At 37.3% G+C, this 21,801-nt stretch overlaps 1 protein-coding gene across 13 annotated transcripts in view; it reads left to right on the top strand.

The window, feature by feature from the left end:
• Positions 1 to 21,801, top strand: part of IQSEC1 (IQ motif and Sec7 domain ArfGEF 1) — a 348,151-nt gene that overhangs the window by 309,192 nt on the left and 17,158 nt on the right. For all 13 annotated transcript variants that reach the window (XM_082768431.1, XM_082768438.1, XM_082768437.1 and 10 more), the window contains 7 exons: positions 7,072 to 7,233; positions 10,583 to 10,705; positions 11,502 to 11,668; positions 14,356 to 14,495; positions 16,142 to 16,171; positions 18,482 to 18,607; positions 20,634 to 20,733. In XM_082768431.1, coding sequence (XP_082624557.1) covers positions 7,072 to 7,233; positions 10,583 to 10,705; positions 11,502 to 11,668; positions 14,356 to 14,495; positions 16,142 to 16,171; positions 18,482 to 18,607; positions 20,634 to 20,733 — 848 coding nt within the window. The remainder of the gene's footprint in view (positions 1 to 7,071; positions 7,234 to 10,582; positions 10,706 to 11,501; positions 11,669 to 14,355; positions 14,496 to 16,141; positions 16,172 to 18,481; positions 18,608 to 20,633; positions 20,734 to 21,801) is intronic.

Raw genomic sequence — 21,801 nt, 5'->3', positions numbered from 1 at the left:
ATGGGATCTTTGGTATCAAAGGCAAGGAAGATTTGGTTTGTTTATTTATTTATTTATTTAAACAAGGGCTGGCATCAGAGCTGCATTAAATTCTCCACCCCAGCATGAAAAGATTTTTTTGGCAGCAGCATGTTTGTGATCTGTTTCTGTTAGCAATGACAGCCTCTAAGAAACATTTGTAGCGCTTGTTTGCGAGATTCTCTCGGCTTATGCTTCTTTCAGGGTAGTGTGTGTGTGCAGAAGTGCAGAGGAGAAGCTACAACGAATCGATGTGCCTTCGGGTTTTTTTAATACAAGTGATTGTGCAGCTAGGTGAGGAGCTTGTCTGGATTAAACACACACACACACACGAAGAAAACTTTGTCTCCTAGTTCAGTTTGTCAAGAAGTCTTAAACTAGCAAGGGGAATGAGATAAGAGATAAAGCACACACTGGCAGTGCCACTGAAGGGCTCACCAAAGCACAGCCCTCACGTTCGCGTTGTTGGTTTTGCAGTAAGTCTGGCTGTTCCAGTACTTCTGGTAGGTAACAGTAAATGCTAAATGAGTGCTGGTCTCTTCATTACCATCTAATGTCTGGCTAAAAGTTTTCCTCTGTCAAACTCCCTTTGCAGATTCATCACTGTGTTTTTGCAGAAATAATATTTCCTAGCATTTGAAAGATAACATTTGGAGTGTCTGGATAATACAAAGCCACACTTGCCAAGTACCACTAACATTTGAAATTTGGTGTTGCTTTATGTCCAACAAGCAGCAGCAGCATGCGCTGGTGTATTTCTGACTCTGTGGCTTAAACAGCAATTTGCGTGGCTGTCCCTGCTCCTGCGCTACCCGCTGGGTTGTGTGAGCACCACTGCCTGACTCAGGAATTCAGTCATCCGACGTGGTGACCCTTCCCAGCCCAACAAGAGGAGCTGGTTCTGGCTGTGGCTTTCCTGGTTTCCTTACGTCTTTTCATGACCTGCTGTACACTAGCATTCCTCAAACTCTGGCACATCTTGAGTGTCTCTGAAAACAGACTTCAAGCAGAGGAAATGTCAAACCAGTGACGGGGATGACATGATTTTGACAGCCCATATTTAATGATCTGTGGAGCTGTAGGGCTGGGTTTTGTCATTGGCAATCCAAATGTTCTGCAACAGCTATTTGGTGATTTTCTTTGCAGATTAGTGATATTTGGGGCAAATTCTCACATGGTATAAATTTTTATAACAACACATACCCTAACATGGTCTGGCAGTGGTTCCTCAGGCCACGGAAAAGTGCCTTGAGACAAATAATGACACATGCAGAATTACAGGTGTCTGGCTCACTTCTCTCCTTACAAATTTGGTCATGTCACTAAGAATATTAAGAGTACAGTGTTTTTATAAAAATACGGTGCTACTTACATATCTGTGGTTTTCACTCTAATGAAAAGAAACTTATTTTTCCCCTCTTGTACAGTTATAACTTGGATGAGTGACATTTCTTTCTTCAATGTACTGGCTAGTACTATAACCCTGTCTGAGCTTTTCTCCTCTTCTACCCTGTATGACAGGAGTCCATTTTTTAAAAAGGGCTTTGTGCATCGGTTACATCAGCAAAGCTCCTGAACATACCGACCTTTTTTGGACTTTTCTAGGTCCAATTTGCATACCTGTTAAAGGGGAGAAAAAAATGCAACAACTCCTCAGCTTCAGAAACTGTAAATGCTCTGCCAGCAAACTGCTGATCTAATGAGATTTATACAAATGTCAGCAAGCTGTATGAACTTCCCCTGAATTTATGCTTTCAGTACTGCATGTAGAACTTGCTGAGTAAACAAGCCATCTCCTTCTAGTAACCATAATGCCTTTTAAATTTTCTAAACACACCAGTTCAAATGAATTTAAGGGGCAAAAGAAACAGCAGTGATGTGCAGGGATTTTCTGTTGTCTTGGTTTGATGGGGGATGTTTTTTCTGTTTGTTTCTTGTTTTTGTCTTTTTTCTGTTCTCTTACTTTAGTGTTGTCTTTGTGTTAAATTTTGCTGCAGTCTTCATTCCTGAAATGTTCTTCATATTAAGAAATGACAAGAGATGGAGGAATCCAATGTGTCTTCAGAAACACACAGAGATAACGTTTTTATTGGATATGATCAGTACTCTCTAAAAGCATACTTGTTAAAATGTACACTTTTGATTAGTTATTTTGAAGCTGCACTACTTTCTCCATTCATTTGCATCCATTCCCTAAATGTTGCTTTAAATCATCCAAAAAGTCTTGCTATGAATCAGTTTCTGGTAAATTCCTTAGCCCTTTATGCAGCATCTGAAAATTGAATTTAAATATTTATTTCTATATCTTTTTCAGTTATTTTTTTCTTCCTTTCAATAGATTCCTGTTGATCTATATTTTTGAGATAGATTTTTAGCTTTATTTTAGACATGGCTGCATTGTACCAATCCTGTAAAGATGAAAAGTTCTGTAAATACGTATATCTTCAATGATGTAAGATGCTAATTTTAGAGGGTATATTTTGCTATTAGTTAATATATTCAAATCTGAAAATAAACACACAGCTTATGCAGTTTCCACTCTTGCTATTTATAGCCTCTTATCTTCCCTGCTGTTGGTAGATGTAATTAACAAGTCATCACTGGGAATTTTCCTAATCACAGAAGGCTCTTAGCTGTAACTGGAGAAGAATCTACTCTCAGTTCTGAGTAGATTTGACATGAGATGGGACAACTGGCATCAGTTATCCTTGCTTCTGCCAGTTGTCCCACCTCATGTCAAATCCATGTCCCTGTCACGTACCACTCACTTCCACATCCAGTCATGAACTTTAGGAAAATTAGGGTTTAGTGAAACCGTTTGTCCAACTAAAAATATCTGATTTTGCCAGCAATATAGTCCTCATTTGCTTGTGTTGTTTTCTCCTGCCCTCCTAGAAATCCCATCGGCTACCTGGCACACTTTGTCCTTCATTGAGAAGGAACAAACGTTTCTGGTAGTTTGGGTATAGCCAACCCCCCAACCCGCATGCCCTCCTGCTGTGTTTAGGCAATTCCTTCATACTTAGTAATATTTGAAATTTATAATGTCAGGGATGACTTAAATTTCCATGGAGCCATTTAGTTCTTCAATTTCTCTGACTCTGCAAAGAGGAAAAATATGACCTATGTTAAAAGACAGAAAGACATCCTGTATGTGCTTCTCTCTTAACCTGTTGGTAACCTCACTTTTAAGCAAAATTTGATTGGAAGTTCAGTATTTCCGATTGCTCTCACAGAGCCCCAGTCTTGTATTACTTACCTCTCCTCTCACATGCAGTGATGTCAGTCCTGGCTGGGGGCGGGAGGCAGCCTGCAGCAGCAATAAATCCCCCTGAATCTCCCTAGCTTGCAAGGTGACTAAAAACAGGAGGTTGTTTTTCCAATAAGCTGTTTGTTAACATTTAATTCCTGTTAAATTTAATTGCTTGGTCAACAGTCTAAAATGAGTTCAGTGTTTCAGATCATCAAAAACAAAAGTATGACAAAAATGTTGTCAGCAAAATAGACTGCCAAAGCAGGAGTTTCTGAGCTGAACAGGAGCTGGGGAGGAGAAGACTTTTTACTTCCTCTGAATTTTAATACCTGCAGTTAGACAGAGAAACTACATTTACTTGGAGCTTTATTTGTGCAAATTCAGATTATAACCCTTAACCTTCAGAACTCTTCTGTGAGCCAAGTAGTACTCATTTTGGTAATGGGAAAACTGGAGAACTGGTAGACTGACTTGCTCAGTGAGTGGGACACCGACAACTCCAGACCCCCACCAGCTTCCCCTGGCTACTTTTCTTCCATGCCATCCTTTAGAATATGCTATATGGGAGGCTGACGTTTCTTGGGGTGAAGTACCAAAAGACCATCCGAAGGCCCAGGCTCTGCCTGTAAGAACAATTACCGGGCTAGTGTTTGCTCCAAGAAATCCTTTATCCCTGTTGTAGCGATAAATATCAAACCTTCAAAAACAGATCAAACATTACAGAAAGTTACGGTTCTCATCTCAGAATGTAGTAGAAATTATCCACGTAAACTCTTTAATTGTTGGGTTCTTTATTTTTAGCAGTTTTTCTCTGCTGGATTAAACTACATGCTTGGCTGTTGGCTGGAGTCAACTTGCAACAAGTTCAATTGCTGTCAGTCAGATTCTCTAGGTTTGCGGTTGTTTTTTTGTAGAACAGAACAAGTAAATGCTTTCTAGTGGACAGATTTCAAAATAATATAATGCCATTCTATTGAGCTCTAGCTGGAAAATTCAGTGGATAAGGCTGAATCAGAAAGAAAGGAAGTTAAATTGTTTACTTTCTCCATTTTGTAAATAACTCTTACATGTTTGTTAACCTGCAGTTCCTGCCACTGCTACCACAGTTTGGTTTAGCACATAGGGAAAGGGTAGTCTGAGTTCCTACAGTTTTCATTTTCATGTTATTACCATTCAGAGTTAACAGGTATTGCTGCTATGTCACAACATTTAAGACAAATTGGATCATTTCCAAATGATCCTAGACTGCAGAACTTCTTGATGCTTCACTTCGGCGTGCAGGAAGAATCAATGGGTAAAGAGCTTTTGGCTTCCGGTAGCTGAATGGATTTAAAGTCTGGTTTGGTGTCTTCAAATCGTAGAATCACAGAATATCCGAGTTGGAAGGGACCCACAAGGAGCATCGAGTCCAACTCCGGGCTGCCCAGAGGACCACCCTCGTGAGGAAGTTGTAGACCACGATGAGGTCTCCCCTCAGTCTCCTCTTCTTGTCCAACCTGGTTGGAAGTGCATTTAGACAAAGTGATTTCATATCGCTGAGCCAGAACCAGAGCTTCGTGTGTGAAATACTTGTGTATTTCACCAGAAACCAACCTGTGTAAAATGATACAGCTGCATAGGAACTGATACCAACTACGTCATGTGTAACTTCTGTGATGATTTTAAATGTTCAGGCTTATCAGAGGGAAGGGGTAAGAATTTAAGTTGTGGTTTAGTGTCAGAAGTAATGATACAGCATTTTCTACATCTAAAGTAAAGGTTATCTTTGGATCAAGCTGTGCTTTGTGGTCGTGTTCTTTGTTTTCTGACTTGACAGTTGCTGGAGAGGAAGTCTCCTGACTTGCAGGCAAACGTAGTTTGCTTTCAAGGGGGATGGAGCAAATTATTCCTGGTTTTGTTCGATGCTGTGAATTTAAATTCAGAAAGATTAAGAATTCTGAAAACAATTCGGAATTGTATAAACGTAGCATTAACACTGCTTACATGAAAAAGGGTACTTTCTGAGTGCGAAGGAGATCATTTAGCATTACAGAATCGTTAGGGTTGGAAAAGACCTCCAAGGTCATCCGGTCTAACCATCACCGTATCAATGTCACCCACTGAACCATGTCCCTAAGCACCAGGTCCAACCTCTCCTTGAACACCCCCAGGGACGGTGACTCCACCACCTCCCTGGGCAACCTGTCCCAATGCCTGACTGCTCTTTCTGAGCAGAAATGTCTCCTCATTTCCAACCTGAACCTCCCCTGGCGCAACTTGAGGCCATTCTCTCTGGTCTTATCACTAGTTACCTGCAAGAAGAAGCTGACCCCCAGCTCCCCACCCCTTCCTTTCAGGCAGTTGCAGAGAGCAATAAGGTCTCCCTGAGCCTCCTCTTCTCCAGACGAAACACCCCCTGTGCCCTCAGTCGCTCCTCACAGGACTTGTGTCCCAGGCCCCTCACCAGCTTTGTAGCCCTTCTCTGGGCACGCTCCAGGGCCTCGATGTCCTTCTTGTAGTGAGGGGCCCAAAGCTGAACCCAGCACTCGAGGTGTGGCCTCACCAGAGCAGAGTACAGAGGACGATCACCTGCCTGGCCCTGCTGGCTGCACTACTCCTGACACAAGCCAGGATGCCGTTGGCCTTTTTGTCCACCTGGCCATGCTGCTGGCTCATGTTCAGGCAAGCATCCGTCAACACCTCCAGATCCTTTTCCTCTGCACAGCTTGCAAAATTGTATTTAGAAAATGACGGTGTACATGTAAAGTTCCTTCAGATGGAAAGAGCCAGAAAGCCTAATACTAGAAGCTGAGATTCAATAACTCTACATTGATTAAATTCTGTATATTCCTCTGATCTAACTAACTCTTAATAAGGTATTAAGTGTGTAATAACGTAAAAAAGTATGAGAAACTGGTTTTGTTAAGATATCCCCTTAATATATTTAAGACAAGCTATGGTTATCTGTTGTGTCACACTACTGGAAAATGCTGTGCACAGTATACTCTGTGAGGGGAATTTTACATCACTTCAAAATACAAGCAGCATTTGCCTTTGTAAGCAGCCAGTTTTATTACTAAAAACCTTTTCCCTCCTCAACACAGGTTTCTTAATACGTTATAATTAGTATTTTCAGCTTGGTTTGAGATAGGCCACATCTGGAAGTGAGGTGTAAAGAGATGTGAAAATACTCCAGAAAATACAAAGGTGCCGGTCTGAGGGAGGTAAATCTGGAGTAAGGGGTGTGGTAAAGGACATGAAAATACATGTAAATTAGATCAGAACTCTATTATTTGTAATGCTTCTTTTTTCATGACTTAATTTGTTTTTTCCCCTTATTTTTGGTATTCTTAGCTTGCAAGGTATACCTTTTCAGAGGTTTGTGTTTGATTAGCTAAACTTTTGAGAGCAGGAGTTTGAGGATGCCAGGTTTTTTTGTTTGTTTGTTTGTTTGTTTGTTTGTTTTTCCTTTTTTTTTTGTTTAGTTTGGTTTTCTTTTTTCTGTTGGGCTTATCTTTTGCATGGACAAATTTTGACTTTCATGCCTGAAGCTGAAACATATAAAGCTTCTCTATGGAAAAAGAGTGTGAAGCAGGGAAATGTGTAACAGCACATGCAAAGATCTGTTTCAAAGCTAGCAAGCTATTAACAGTGAACGGTATGTTCTATGGCATGGTTGTATTTGTCCTGAAACTGTACTAGACCATACCAATAATATGCTAGTCAAAAGTGATGGCAAAATTGTTGTAAAGTTTGTCAGATGCTTCAGTGGAGAATTAAAAAAAATAATAATAATGTTTTGCATTCTCATTTCTCCTCAGAAAACCTGAGAAAGGAGTCCAGTACCTAATTGAGCGAGGTTTTGTGCCCGACACTCCAGTTGGTGTTGCCCACTTTCTCCTGCAAAGAAAAGGTCTCAGCAGGCAGATGATTGGAGAATTTCTGGGCAATCGACAAAAACAGTTCAACCGAGATGTATTAGAGTAAGTATTTTATGTGGGGAGGAGGTAAGTGTATTTCAATCTTCAAGGTGTTTCATCATGCTAGAGGAAGTTTTGCACTGAATGTTTGGCCCATCTCTCTGGATATTGTTCTGAAGGAGGGTGAAACTAGACTCTAAGGATTGAAAATGAAAGCATGAATATAAGTGAATATTTATTTCTCTGCTCTCCAGCTGAACTATTGTTTCTTTTATTGACCCAGAAAGATTTATATTCTCTGTAGTCGTGTACATTTACTCCAAATTTATGCTTTAATTTCACTGGTGTTAGAGTACGTTATTTCAAAGTCTTTTCCTTAGTCAGGCTCTCTAATATGAATGAATGAAACAAAATTGTTTTATATGCAGCATAAGGCTTCATTAGTAACAGAATATGAAAATAATTTTTACAACTAAATGGCTCAGATGTTAGATAAACAGGGATTTCACCATGTATAGACAAGATCTATGCAAAATAGTCTTTTTCAAAAGTTTAGATAAAAACGATTTGAAAAAAATAGAAGCAGAAAACTAGACATTTAGCAGATTGGTCTTAAATTTCTAGTCCTTATATTACAAGTAGACCAAAAAAGAAATCGCCTCATTTGAAGAGGCTGTTCATTTAAAACATCTGTTCTTTGGAGTTTTTTTAACGTATGATACATTGACCTGTAAACATGAATACATCACAGCCCAGTTTTGTTCAAGGTATTTGGAAATTTAGTTATTTGCTTAACAGGACTGCTGAGAATGAAAGAAAAAAAAAAAAAAAAAAGAAAAACCAATCCCACAACACTGTGCACATTACGGAAGACTAGGAGGAATTCTGAGCACAATTTTTACCAGAGTCTACTAAAAGCTGTGTCTCAATTTGCATTAATCTATGGCCATGGCCCTTCCTGAGGACTGAATGTTTCTTGATACTATTGATACCTCTCAGAATTGTTAAGGTTATGGTATTGTGGTACAAAATGTGTGCAAATGCCTTATATTTTCTTTGCATTTTTGTTGCAGTCTGCTTTGAGTGGCTTCATACTGTAAACATGTTGGTTGTATTCCATACAGTCATCCAGATCTTACTACTACACTGTCAGAACTTATCTATTTCAAATGCAAGCCTGAACACTATATTAATATGCTTAATGGCACATATCCATGTGCCATAGATGCTTTTTAGAGATCTTCTGGTTTGTTCCTCTGTCTTACTCAAGGCTGCCTTCTTCTATAGTACCACGCCCAGCAGGAAGCAGTGGTAGAGGCAGGGGGCTGGCACAGCCACTTAATGTTGCCCTGGCCAATAAGTGGAGCATATCAGACATGCTTCTGGAGCCACTGCTGTTCTGCAGTGAGCCTCAGCTTTCCCTGCCTGACCGAGGACTACCTGATGCAGTAGAGATGTAGCTGAGAATCTGGCCTTTTACTGGGTCTTGACTTTGCATTAGATAACAAAATATAGTCACTTACTCAAAGGAAGAATAAAATAAAATCTTCATGAAGAATGCTGCTAAGAGCAAAAGGAAAATGTGATGTTCTGTTGCTGTGCTCACTCCATTATTCCAGTTCATTCCACCGCACGGTTATGTGTAAGAGTGAAGGGAAACAGTACAGTAGAGATTCAAGGCACTTGTAGGTGTCTTGCCCCACCGAATGGTATGTTCCCCCCTTGCCTAAATTTTGTAAAGAGGTAGGAAGCAGGAGATAGATCCCAGGAAGAAGGTTCAATTACATGTATTTGCCAGGCTGCTTCTTGCTTTCACATGTCTGCAAGATGCAGCTCTAATAGTAAAGATGTGTCTTCAGCACAGGCTTACTCACCCACAGTACATACGTAGCCCAGATCTCCTGCAGTGTCTAGAGTCTATAATCATGTTTTCTTTATCATTATTATTATGATATAATTTATTAAGGGTTATCATTTTGTTAACCATTGTTAACAGAATGTTAACAAGTATTCCTGATATTACTACCTTCATGATTTCATTTGCTGTAGACCTAACCAAAATAATTACTTTTTTATTATTATTTATTTATTTTTTTTGTCATGACATAGCCACTAGAGACATTTTGCTTGCTATTTTAAAATATTCGCAGAACAGTACTGGTTCCAGCTAGGAACATTGACCATGGTGGTGTATCTACTGTCTCTGTAGTTCGTATAAAGAAGATTGCCCCCTCCCTGTTACGCTGTTGGCAGCATGTTTCTGGAGGTCCTTAATTGCTTTAATTACTACAGTTTGACTCCAGCTTGTCTGCACATGTGCTATACATCTTTAAAGGAGAAAAGACCTTTTGAAAGTGTTACAGAACTTATAATAGGTGGGAAGACAGTGAACATTATTGCAGAATTGATAATAGGTTTTTAGGTGTGGGTTGTAAAGGGCGTGAGAAATACCAAGGCTGTTTGTTTCCTTTCACTTCTGCATAAAAGAAAAAATATACAAGGTAAAGTGAATAAATTGCTTTAGTATTACTCTATGGTAGCTATAACATTACTAGCAAAAATATGAGCTACTCTAATTTATCATTGTAAGCTATACATATAAGAAAAGGCTTTTAAAACTGGATTGTGCTTTCTTTCTGTGGTTTCTGCATTACAGTGTTGTTACTTTCAGTGATTCATGCCTGCTTATTCAAAAACTAAAAGCAAAGTTTAAACAAATGAAATTTATAAGCTTCTGATTTTAAAGTAGTCTTTAAACAGTGTTAGAATGACATTGTTCGCATTGTTAATTATATTAAACTTGTTCCTTTTTATTTTTTGTCAGCACTGTATTTTCAGAGCAAGAAAGTAATTATTCCTATATAAATATTAACTGAAAGACATGGTAAATATGGGGAGATGAGAATTACAGTAACGATAAAAGCATATCAAGACAAGATTAATTTTTCTTCTCAGTAGTTAAGAACATTCCTGGACATAACTGTTTGGTACATATTATTGTGCTTGCTGCGAGCTGCTTGAAATTTGGCATTTCAAGTGGTATAAATTCCTTTTTTATTAGCGTTGTAGGCATTGACTAGTATTAGTTGATTAGCCTGAAAGCACAAACCCAATAATTATTCCTGGCAGTGGCATGTGACTTAAGTTGGACAGACATTTGTCATTGCAGTAGCTCTGCTGTTAAAAAAATATATAAATAATTTATTTTTATTTTCTGCTTACATGTACACATTCTCACTGATCTGTTCTTGTTCACCTACAATTATTGCAGCTGCTGCTGCAGGTTTCAAAAATCTCCATGAATCACTGCAATCGGTGGAAAATTGCAAGGTTTTTTTGGTCTCAAAATTTTACTTTCGGTAATGCACTGTTAGAAATGGAAAGACCCAATGGCAATATGTTTTTATCCTAGCTGTGTTGTGGATGAGATGGACTTCTCAACAATGGAACTGGATGAAGCACTCAGGAAATTTCAGGCTCACATCCGTGTTCAAGGAGAAGCCCAGAAAGTAGAACGGCTCATTGAAGCTTTTAGGTATGATGCTGAAACAAATTATTCAGTCACCAGAAACCTGCTATTGTCTAGCTGTCAAACTGGAGAACTGGGGAAGCTGAGTATATCTAGGTTATTTTCTTTCTTATTTGCACTGTCCTTGTGAGCTACATATAGTCTCAAATACAGCATGGTATTTGTGGTGGTTTCACTAGATAGGAAATGTAGGGGTTTTTTGCTGGTGCTATTCATGGATGTTATTTGCATTGATGTGGAAGGCTTCTCAACTGAACGTTCTTTCTTGTATCAGCTGAAGAGAAATTTCAGGATTTTTTGAATGTCTAGCAATGTATTTGCATATGATAGTTTATGTGAGTGAAATTATGACCATTTACCTTTCAGAGTATATATGCTTTCAACCTTTCATTAATCATTTCAGCAATAGTAGAATAAATAGCATTAATTTATTAATACCAACCAAGCATACATTATCCAGGGCAGGAGATGTAAATCAGCATGTGACAGTAAGCTAAAATCAATGGTGTATTCTTATCTGGTGTCAATGGGTGTTACCGAAAAAAATTAAAAAAAAAGAATATTGAAGTTATTGTAGCTCAGGGTCTGCACTAAGAGGTGAAACTACAAAGGTAGTAGAAAACAAAAGCCTTCCATATTCTAGAATTGCCTTATGAAAATGTGTGGATGGAAAACTAAATATAACTATGGAGAATCAAATAATAGCTTGCTCAGCCTCTGGAATGTAGCAGTTGGTTTATTTGGTGAAATTAGAATAGTAATGAGTAGCTCTGACAGCTTTCCCCTCTTTGCTTTTCTACAGCCAACGGTACTGTATCTGCAACCCGGGTGTTGTGAGACAGTTTAGAAATCCTGATACCATCTTCATTCTAGCTTTTGCCATTATACTGTTGAACACAGATATGTACAGTCCAAATGTGAAACCAGAACGCAAAATGAAGCTAGAAGACTTTGTCAAGAATTTAAGGGGTAAGCAAACTCTAACCACAGTCATCATTAAAGTTTCTTCTGCAACTGTCATTGGAAGAGCAACATATTTCTTTGGGGGAAAAAAAAAAAAAAAAAAAAGCAAAATGCAGGAGACTTGATTCTGATTTCACCTGGCTTTTAAAACCACCATCACTTTTACTGTATTTTTGGAATACTGGAAACAAAACTAAACAGATAGTATTTTGTCATTTTTATCTTGTCTTTCTTGAGTAGATGTCTTGTCAGGCCCTTCTATTCCCAGTTCTTTCAATGTAGCTGAAGAGTGACCATTACCATGTGCCTTAAATTTTTAGATACAGTTGAAATTTGCCACACTTAGACCCTTCACAAAGTCAAAGGACAACTCATAAAGACCGCAGCTTCTGTGCACGAGAATGAAAGTGAATGAATTCTTTTTGCAAGAAAGACAGTCTGCAAAGAATGTGTGTGTGCGTATTTGCATATATATAAATCTTCATGTGGTGCCACTATGTTGCAGACTCTACCTGAGAGGAGGAATGTAATGTCTAGCTAGTGAACTACACCACTACACTGCAGCATAAGGTTACTAATGATTTCTCATAGAGATGCTGTCTCCACAGTTTGTAGTTTGCTATTTCTCCATAGCAGCCAATGTCCTAATAAGGGACATCAGATCTCTGTTCTGAATCGTAACTCCAAAACCATTCTGAAAGGTACACTGTAAATAGTATATACATTTATTCAGCGTCTTCACTGGTATGTTTTCTGATAAAGAAACTATTTGCCAGCCTATTGCACATCTAAGCCTATAATTAGATAGTCCAACATTTTTAATTCCATGTTTGTATCTCAGATCTTTCTGCTCTGGTTCTTTCTGGTGAGAAAGAACAGATTTTTATGCAGTATCAGCTCAGACAGTGCTCAGCTTTGTCTAAGGGGAAGTAGTCCCTGTACAGCTGAGGAAGATTATACATGAGGATATGATACCTCCTGCTGTTCCTGGGCATTCAAGGATGAAGGAATCAGACAGCATTTTCTTTATCACAGAAAAGCACTCAGATGTTGGAGAAACAAAACAAAGCTGAAGTCCCCCAATCCCTTTTTTCTTTTAAGGTAGTTTGTGTCCATAGGGAAAAAGAAGCTTTTATTACAGTTCCATTACTATGTGTTTGTGCAAAGGCCAGGAAAATTGCCTGCTCAGTCATTGCAATCTTCTCCCCCTGCTTTTAAGCACAGGACAAGCACAGCTTAGTGCACAGTCTCTCTGCTTTTGTCAACAAAGGATGTAGCAGCATGGTATCGCAACAGGCTTACCATTGGCTTTACCAGGCATTGCCATTGCAGGCACCAGCAAGCACTGATGTATTGCTTCACAGACATTTTCTCAGTCTTACCTGAAAGTGGGCGGAATGACAGAAAGACAGAAACAAGTTGCTTCATATCAAAAAATATATTGGTGCATCTCACGTGCATGGCAGTTGGTGTTCATGAGTGCAGTTACACACTATCATTTTAATGCTACTGAAAACAAAATACCTGTGGAGTTCTGGAATTTCAGATCTTGAAAATGAGAGTCTGGTGTTGATTTTATTCCCTTAGATTTAGGTAAGACAACAAATAACCTATTCTTAGCAGGTGCAGAGAATAGCAAAAAATTTAGCTTAGCAAAATTTAAGTTAGCATAGAGATTTTAACATAAACTCCTCTAAGATTTAAAAATGTCCTGATGTTCATATCTAAGGGTAATACTGCAGTCATATTTGTTGCATTAAGTACAGAACACTCTCTCTGAACTCCAGTCTGAATGCCAGCAATTCCTTCATGTAGGCATTTTTGTAACACTGCCTTGCCTTTAACTTTAAATGCCTGGAACTCAAAGAGCAGTCTGTGGAACATTTGCAAGTGTGGAACAGAACAGAAGCTGTTTTGCTTGCTTCTAGTTGCAAAGAAACCATATTTTATCACAGTGATTTTTTATTTGAGCAGTCATTCCACTGAATGACAAAATATTGTATTTTGGCTTCTGAATGGGAAATAAGAGGCTGTTGCTTTAAAATGCGTCTGAAACATAAATATGCATCTCCCTGTCCCAGAAAATCTACTTTTAAGACACTTACTGAAACTGGGCTCCTTCTACTGCTGTTAAAAATGCATGATCAAGCTTTCAACTCTGGGGCATTTGTTAGAATGCTTGTGTGCTGATGATACTCATACAGTGCTAAACAATAGCATTGTAAATAGGCTATTTTTTTTGATCTGTTTTTCCAGAGTAAATTAATTGGTTTTGAAATTATACAGGAAATGCCTGTTAATTTCATGTTGCTGGATATTCATAAAGGTTGTTTTGTAGAAATGTTTCTGTGAGCAGAGTGTTGAGTAATATGGGAGCAGAGGAAAAATAGGACAGTTGTGCAAGGAAACTTAAAAGAAAGGATTTGTATTTGAAATCAGCCTTTTTATGTATTAGCTTTAGATTAGGGTTTTAAAACAAAAAGAAAAAAAAAAACTTAATGATGTAATTTCCATCAATATCTTGTATGGGCATAGCAAGCATTTGGGCAAAAATCAGTGCTTCAGTACTGAGTAATATAACTTCTACTACTTGGTAAGGGGAGCCCAAGAACATCATGGGAGATGTCAGCTGATAAAGTAGTGACAGCTATGAAACAAAACAATCTGATAATAAAAACTCTTGGGTTCTGCAGGTGTGGATGATGGTGAAGATATCCCACGAGAAATGCTGATTGGGATTTATGAGCGAATCCGCAAGCGGGAACTGAAGACAAATGAGGATCACGTATCCCAAGTCCAGAAGGTTGAAAAACTCATAGTAGGAAAGAAACCTGTAAGTTTTCATTGCTCTGAATGTCAACTACTATATAAAAGGAGATGTAGGACAATACATAATTGTGTTGCTTAGATTTATAGATTGGTTGTTAAATGGCAAAAGATTAAAATCATCAAGATAATAATTTGTTATAAGGTTGGTTTTAATTTGGGGGCATTCACAGTGCAGATGAATCTGTTGTTGCAGTCTGGTATTCTTGAGTGATGATGTTCTGAGCCTTAAACTCATTTTAAGATATTTTTTTCCCAGTGTTTCTCTCTGTGAAGCTTTATAATTTTGAATTTACACTTGGAAATGCCTGCATTTTAGTCAGTTCTTATGTTTATATTGTCAAGAGAATTAAAGTGTGTTGTAAAGTAATGTTGTAGAGAATCGTATTTCAACATTTATGCCATCAATTATGACTCCAGAATTTACAAGTAGTAGTAGAGAAGTTGTGTTAATACCTGTGCCTTTCTGAGCTTTGCAGCTAGCTCAGTGAGCTGGTATTTGTAAGAGGACATTGTGACATTTTGTTTGAGAACTGGAAATCAGGTCCTAGGAATTGTAATGCTGGTTTTGAGTATCCAAAGATACCTCTTGCTTTGTTGTGGGAAAAATCCAGAAATATTTTGCTATATAAATTCGTTTTCAAAGTATCTGTTAGAAAAGGAGAGAGAAAAAGAAGATCATGGTGTTTTTCCCTCTGTTTTAGGAGCTAAGAGAACACAGAGCTTTTCAGACCATATTTTATCATATCTAATGTTGAAAGGGAAAATGCATACTCAGCCTTCAAGAATTCGAGTCCTAGAGTCATCTGAAAATCTTCATGGTAGAAGCCACAAAGGCAGCCCAGAACAAATCCAAAGAAACAGAGGACTTGTCTATTCTTAGTCCTACTTGATTTTTTTTAGCAGTAATGGGAAATTCTACTGAAATAGGGACTGGGTTTATTGTTTGGTTTTGTTTGTTTAATTTTGTTTTTAAAGAAAAAGAGCATGGATCTCAAGATTGTCTCTATTACTTTTAAAGAGCTTTGAATTGTAATCTCTTCTCAGAAAAGCCCTAAATAAAAGGGGAAAATAGAGGAACCAACAAAACAAAATCTGATTTGCTTCTGTTCCCTAGTCAGGAAACACCGAGGAGGTCTCCTGGAAGAAGCAGAAGAGAGAGAAAGCAAAATTTCCTCAATTAATAAAAACTTTTACGTATTTTTGAGGAAAAGGGAAATAACTATACTAAAGTCCAGTTTTCACAGTCACTTATGCTTTCATATGAAACTTACTTTCCACAATTGACTGGGGATTTAGCTTTATATATAGGCTTCTGTGGAGATTTTTGTGTGTGTGTGTGTGTAGTTCGTCTTTATTAAAGCATGTGGCAACCCAAATCCTAAAATTAATCCTGAACCTTGTAAATCAAGTGGGATTAAGAAAAACAATGCCCCAATGGAGTCCTAGGATGAAGGATTTTTCTGTTGAGATACTTTTTAACTGTGTGAAAGAAAATATAGGAAATAGCCAACAGTCTTTATTGATAGAAATATTTGTTTTTACTTTATAGGCATTTAGTCATAGTAAGACCGTGATGTATTTACTTGCTATGATACAATACTGTGTTTCTCTGAAGTTTAATGAACTTGTATATATGTCTTTCTACTGTAGATTGGATCTCTGCATCATGGACTTGGTTGTGTAGGTATTTTTCTCATACTCATTCAAAGTTTGTAGATGTTTTATCTGGCAATAATGCATAACATTACATTTAAGTATTTTTAGAAATTGGGCTTCTTTCAAGCAAAATTTTCCTATTCTTATGCTAATTACTATCCACAGTGTAAAGATTTCCTTAAGAACATATTTACCAAAGACACTTTAATTTACTGCCTAGAATTTTCTAGTCCATTTTAGTATACATTTTATGCATTTCAAATGCTGTTATCACTGTAGAAGTTAGCCAGTAAAGAATAAATAAATAAGCAAGCAAAATTACAGTTGTGTATCACCTGGGTTCCAGTGTCTTTATTATTTATTGTCCATTTCAGTATTGAATGATGCTCTAGAAAGATATTGCCAGTTATTTTAACAGTTCTCTCATGAAAGGTGCATGGACATAGAAAATATTGATTCCAGATAGACATGTTTAATAATATTTCTAAAACTATTCTTCTAATGCAGTATTCTACTTGCTTTCATTTCATGATAACATTCTTGCTAGTAGTTTTAAATAAATAATAAAAATACCCCCCCAAAAAAACCACCCTCAGTGAACAGGAGTGAACATTGTACCCCAAAATCTGATAACCTTGTACAAAGTTGTTCCTAATGATTTCTATTTTATCGATTATAATTTCATCAATATAATGCGCTGTCCTCATTCAGGACAATCCAGGGAAGTTACTTCAAAATTCCATTTGTCTGTCTTCTATTTCTTGCTCTTCCTGTGTAAGTAGCTACAAACATCCAAAGCTAGCTTTGTATTCCTAAGTGGAGTACCTGTCATTGTTTCATGGAAACATGTCTGGCAGTATCACTGGACTGTAAAAACAAACTGGAAGATGTAACCTTTGTGAAATACGGTGTAAGGGAATCTTACATGATCATCCATTGCTATGAAGGAAAGCATTTTTATAGTTGAACTTCAGTACCAGAGCTCACTAGAATTGTTTGCAAGTTCATAGACTCAGTGACTACCCTTGGGTTTTGTTATCTTGCTATAGGAAATCTAAGACTGCCATATACTGGGGAAAGTAAGTCTGGAGGCAGGGGAGAATGAGGAGATGCAACTTTTATTCCTGGTACTTTTCACTGGGAACCCACAGAAGCTATTCAATTACCAGAACAGTCAGCTTGAAATTTAGAAACCATCAAGTTCTTCACCATTTGTCAAGACATTGGCTCCTTTAGAAAATGTCATGTTTTGTTTTGTTTTTTTCTTAATGCCTGCTCCTTGCAAGTCCAGGGACAGTGAGTAATTAAGCTAATGCCATAAATAAATTAAATGCTATTAGCATTTTATTTGTTATTAGCAGAGTTACTGTTCGATTTTGTGGAAAAACTACAATGTCACCAATGATTTGACAACCAGTCAGGAACAAGTTCTTTTTCCATTGCTTTTTTTTTTTTTTTTTTTTTTTTTTTTCCTGCTAATGTAGAGGAAGAAGCAGCATTAGCAGTCTTTGACTTTTCCTTTGGCTAGTAAATCTCATAATTCCTATGCAGAATCAGGAATTATAAACAAATATGAAGATATAAATGAAATATGTTCAGTTACCAAAGAATATTCTGTACTTCAAATTGTTAAAATTTAAAGGACTTCTTTTAATATTATTGACAAGACATCATCATTTGCATTTGAAAGAAGTAAAGTCTCTCTAAACTGAAAAAAACAGTTCTGAAGGTATATTCAGCCAGCATTTCTAATAATCAAATGGAAAATTATTCTTGGTTTTGTTGCTGGCCTGAGAAAATAAACCAGCCTGAAAACGCATTTACTATTTTCTAATGTCACCTTTTCCTGAGTATTGGGGAATGAAAAAATTGAATTAACTCAGTGGCTGACAAAAAGTAATTTACAACATCAGCAAATTCATCATCTCACAAAAGCCAAAGTTGTTTTGCATCCTTTCTTCAAATATTGATATATAAAAATGCTCAGGAAATAAAACATCATTTGCAGTGAGTTCCCAGTTGCTTATTCTTAAGTTCTTTTGGGTTTTTCTTGATCCACAAAGTAAAACTCTATCTCTAATAAAATTTCCATTGTCATCCACATGCAGGATGCAAGCTGTAAGAGTTTATATAACAACATTGTTGACGTTTGAATGTCATGCAATTTGAGGCATACAAAATCTTTTTGTTGTTGTTGATGATGCTTTAATGAAAAAGTCTAATGAACTTAGAGGTAAAGATACTTAAAGTATTCAGAAAAGACTCTAAGTATGAAAGGCGCTCTTTCTTGACTAAATATTGCTTTAGTAACCATTAACCTCTGTATGACAACAGGTTCTCTCACTACCCCACCGGAGGCTCGTTTGCTACTGTAGGCTGTTTGAAGTACCTGATCCAAACAAACCTCAGAAGCTTGGGTTGCACCAGCGAGAAATCTTTTTATTTAATGACCTTCTTGTGGTATGTATTTTTCAGTTTCAGCTGGTTGGGGTTTTTTGTTTGTGCATTTTTTGTAGGATTACCTTTGCTAATGCAAAGATTCAGAGAAGGCAAATGTTTTCCCGGTCATTTAACCTTTTTACTGAGCATTAGACCTGATCATATTACAAGATCTATTCTACTATTCATATGCTTGCATTGAAACAAGGGAATCTTTGCCTGTTAATCTTATCATCATGCTTTTGTGTAAGTAAAGACTAGGATGCGGGGGGGCTTTACTGAACCATCACCAGGTTGTTCGTGACATTTTATCTATCACTTACAAATTTGGTTCTCTAATTATTTTTTTTTTCTGGAGATCTCTGGGTGTTTTTTTTTTTTTCTTTTTAATGTATTCTTTAGCTGTCTACAGAGTTGAATAGGTTTCTAGTAAGTTACTCAGAAATGCCTGTCTCCATGAATTCAGTGGCAATAAGTGCAAGAGCATTTCTAGAAATAGGTATCTATTACCTGTTATTCTGTACTCCAACAATCTCAGGATGATTAATATTTAAATTTTCTTAGTTTTCTTCACTATATAGAAATTATTTTTAAACTGAAGCCTTTTATTGATTACTATACTTGTTTATAACAAAGTACTTTAATACAGTATCTTTTACTATACAGAACAAAAATAGCCTCTGGCTTACTCATTTGGCTAAAGAATGTTTCCATTCAATAAATAACGAATTCCAGTTTCTTGTGGAAAAACAAAATTAGATATTATTTTGTTTTCTACAGATGTTCTATGAACCAGGCATGTTTATTCATTGAAACAGGAACAGGATATGCTGAAATATATTTTACAGTTGACTTTACTTTCTAGTATGCATTTAACTTGACTCAGTCTTCTGAAAAACAAACATTCGAAACTAGTGACAGCTTGGGATTATTTGGCTGATTTACTCTGAAAAATAGGAAAATTTGTTGCACTTTATTTGGAATGCATTTTGCTGTTAGCTGGAGAGCTAAGTTAAATATTTCAAATTTTCTGTTATGAAGAAGGCATTCTTCAGATATACAGTTTCATTGCATATAATTTTTTCATACGTTCAGACCTTAAAACCAGGAACTAAGACAAGAGCAACAAAACAAAAACAACAAAATGTTAGTCCCTTTGATTATGAGTATAAACTCTCAATTGTTAATGTGAGTTTGGATGTAAATTGGTGGAACAGTGTCATCTTACAGTGTCATCTTCAGTCTGCCAATTTCCTGTTGTTTTTTCTTACTTACTTGAACATCTGTAGTTTTATCAAAGTTTTGGAAGTAATGTAGAAGAATTTTGTTATTTTTAGTAAAATGCCATAGCTAAAAGTTAAAATTAGAAAGAAATAGTAAAAAGAAGTGATAATAAAGAGGAAGAGTGGTTCCATTCACTGTTTAGAACACCAAAATTGATGGTAAGTAGCACCATGTTACTTGTGTTGTAGTGAAAAGTAAAGGTTTCCACAGAACTCGGAGCTTTTATTCAGATAGGTGCAGTACAGAACATAGGGGAAGCACAGCCTCATTGGATGAGATAGTGTAAGGCAGTATTTGGATGTGCACAGAAGTGAAAGTCTTGGAAGACGACACAGCAGGTGAGAGGAAGGGCTAAGAATTAAACTTACATTGGGAAGTCCGTAACAATTTGCTGTCTGTAGTCAGACTCTAAGAAAAAAACATGAAGCTGTGGTAGCAGATATTTTTTTTAAAAGATAATTTAAACAAATTTATATTTTTGCTAGCATATACAATTCACAATATGTATGTAGGTTTTTTTCCTTCTTGAATGTTAAAAAGTAGAGTCTTGGAGAACAGAAAACAAAAAGGCTTTGCCTCCGGATAAAATATTAAACCTTCTGGCTAAGAGTTACTGATACTTCAAAGCTAGTTTGCTGCTTCTTCAGTAGATTAAATATGCAAGCAGAATTACAAAAAAAAAAAAAAAGGAAAATAATATTTTCTGGCAGGTTATAAATACATAATAAAGGATATTTTATTTTGCTGATTTGATAACTTTCAGGTGACCAAGATATTTCAAAAGAAGAAGAACTCTGTTACATACAGCTTTCGACAGTCATTTTCTCTCTATGGAATGCAAGTTCTTCTTTTTGAAAATCAGTGTAAGTCTTTACTTTCTTTTTAGATTTTCATTTTATTTATAAAAACAATAAAGTAAAAATATTGTGTGAACGATAGAGTTGAACAGGACTTGATTCTAGGTTTGGCAATAAAATTTCTGTGAATTGCTTTCAGCCCTAAAAGTTAAAACTTGGTGTCAGCATACAAAGACTGCTCTTAGATGAGTAGTCGTCAAAGCCAAATCTAGCCAAAAATGTTTTGGGAACACTTATATAATTAATGGAATATTTGTAAAGAAACAAGTATGTTGCATTTGTTGCTGAGTGAATGATGCAATTAGTTTGAACTCCTTGTATGATAATAAATGATTATTATAATGATGTGGTAAAGCATTTGACACTGTCCCACATAATATTCTTGTCTCTACATTGGAGAGACATGGATTTGATGGATGGACCACTCGGTGGGTAAGGAACTGCCTGGATGGTCCAACTCAGCAAGTTGTGGTCAACAACTCAATGTCCAAGTGGAGATCAGAAACAAGTGGTGCTCCTCAGGGGTCAGTACAGGAACTGGTGCTGTATAAAATCTTTGTCAGTGGCATGGACAGTAGGATCAAGTGCACCCACAGCAAGTTTGCTGATGACACCAAGCTGTGTTGTGCAGTCAACATGCTGTAGGGAAGGGCTGCCATGCAGAGGGACCTGGACAAGCTTGAGAGGTGGGCCCATGCAAACCTCAAGGAGTTCAACAACGCCAAGTGCAAGGTCCTGCGCCTGGGCCAGGGCAATCTCAAACACAAATATGGACTGGGCAGAGAGGATGGATTGAGAGCAGCCCTGAGGAGAAGGCATTGGGGGTGTTAGTTGATGAAAAACTCACCATGAGCCAGCCCAGAAATCCACCTGTATCCTGGGCTGCATCTAAAGAAGCATGGCCAGCAGGCCAAGGAAGGTGATTCTTCCCCTCTGCTCTGGTCTTGCTCCACATGGAGCCCTGAGTTCAGCTCTGGGCAATCCCAAGCATCAGAAAGGCCTGGACCTGTTGCAGCAAGTCCAGAGGAGGCAACGAGGATGCTCAGAGGGCTGGAGCACCCCTCCTACGGAGAG

The sequence above is a fragment of the Aythya marila genome (genome assembly GCF_965140915.1).
Source record: "Aythya marila genome assembly, chromosome: 10".
NCBI classification, from domain to species: domain Eukaryota; kingdom Metazoa; phylum Chordata; class Aves; order Anseriformes; family Anatidae; genus Aythya; species Aythya marila.
This window is presented reverse-complemented; position numbering and strand designations above follow the sequence as displayed.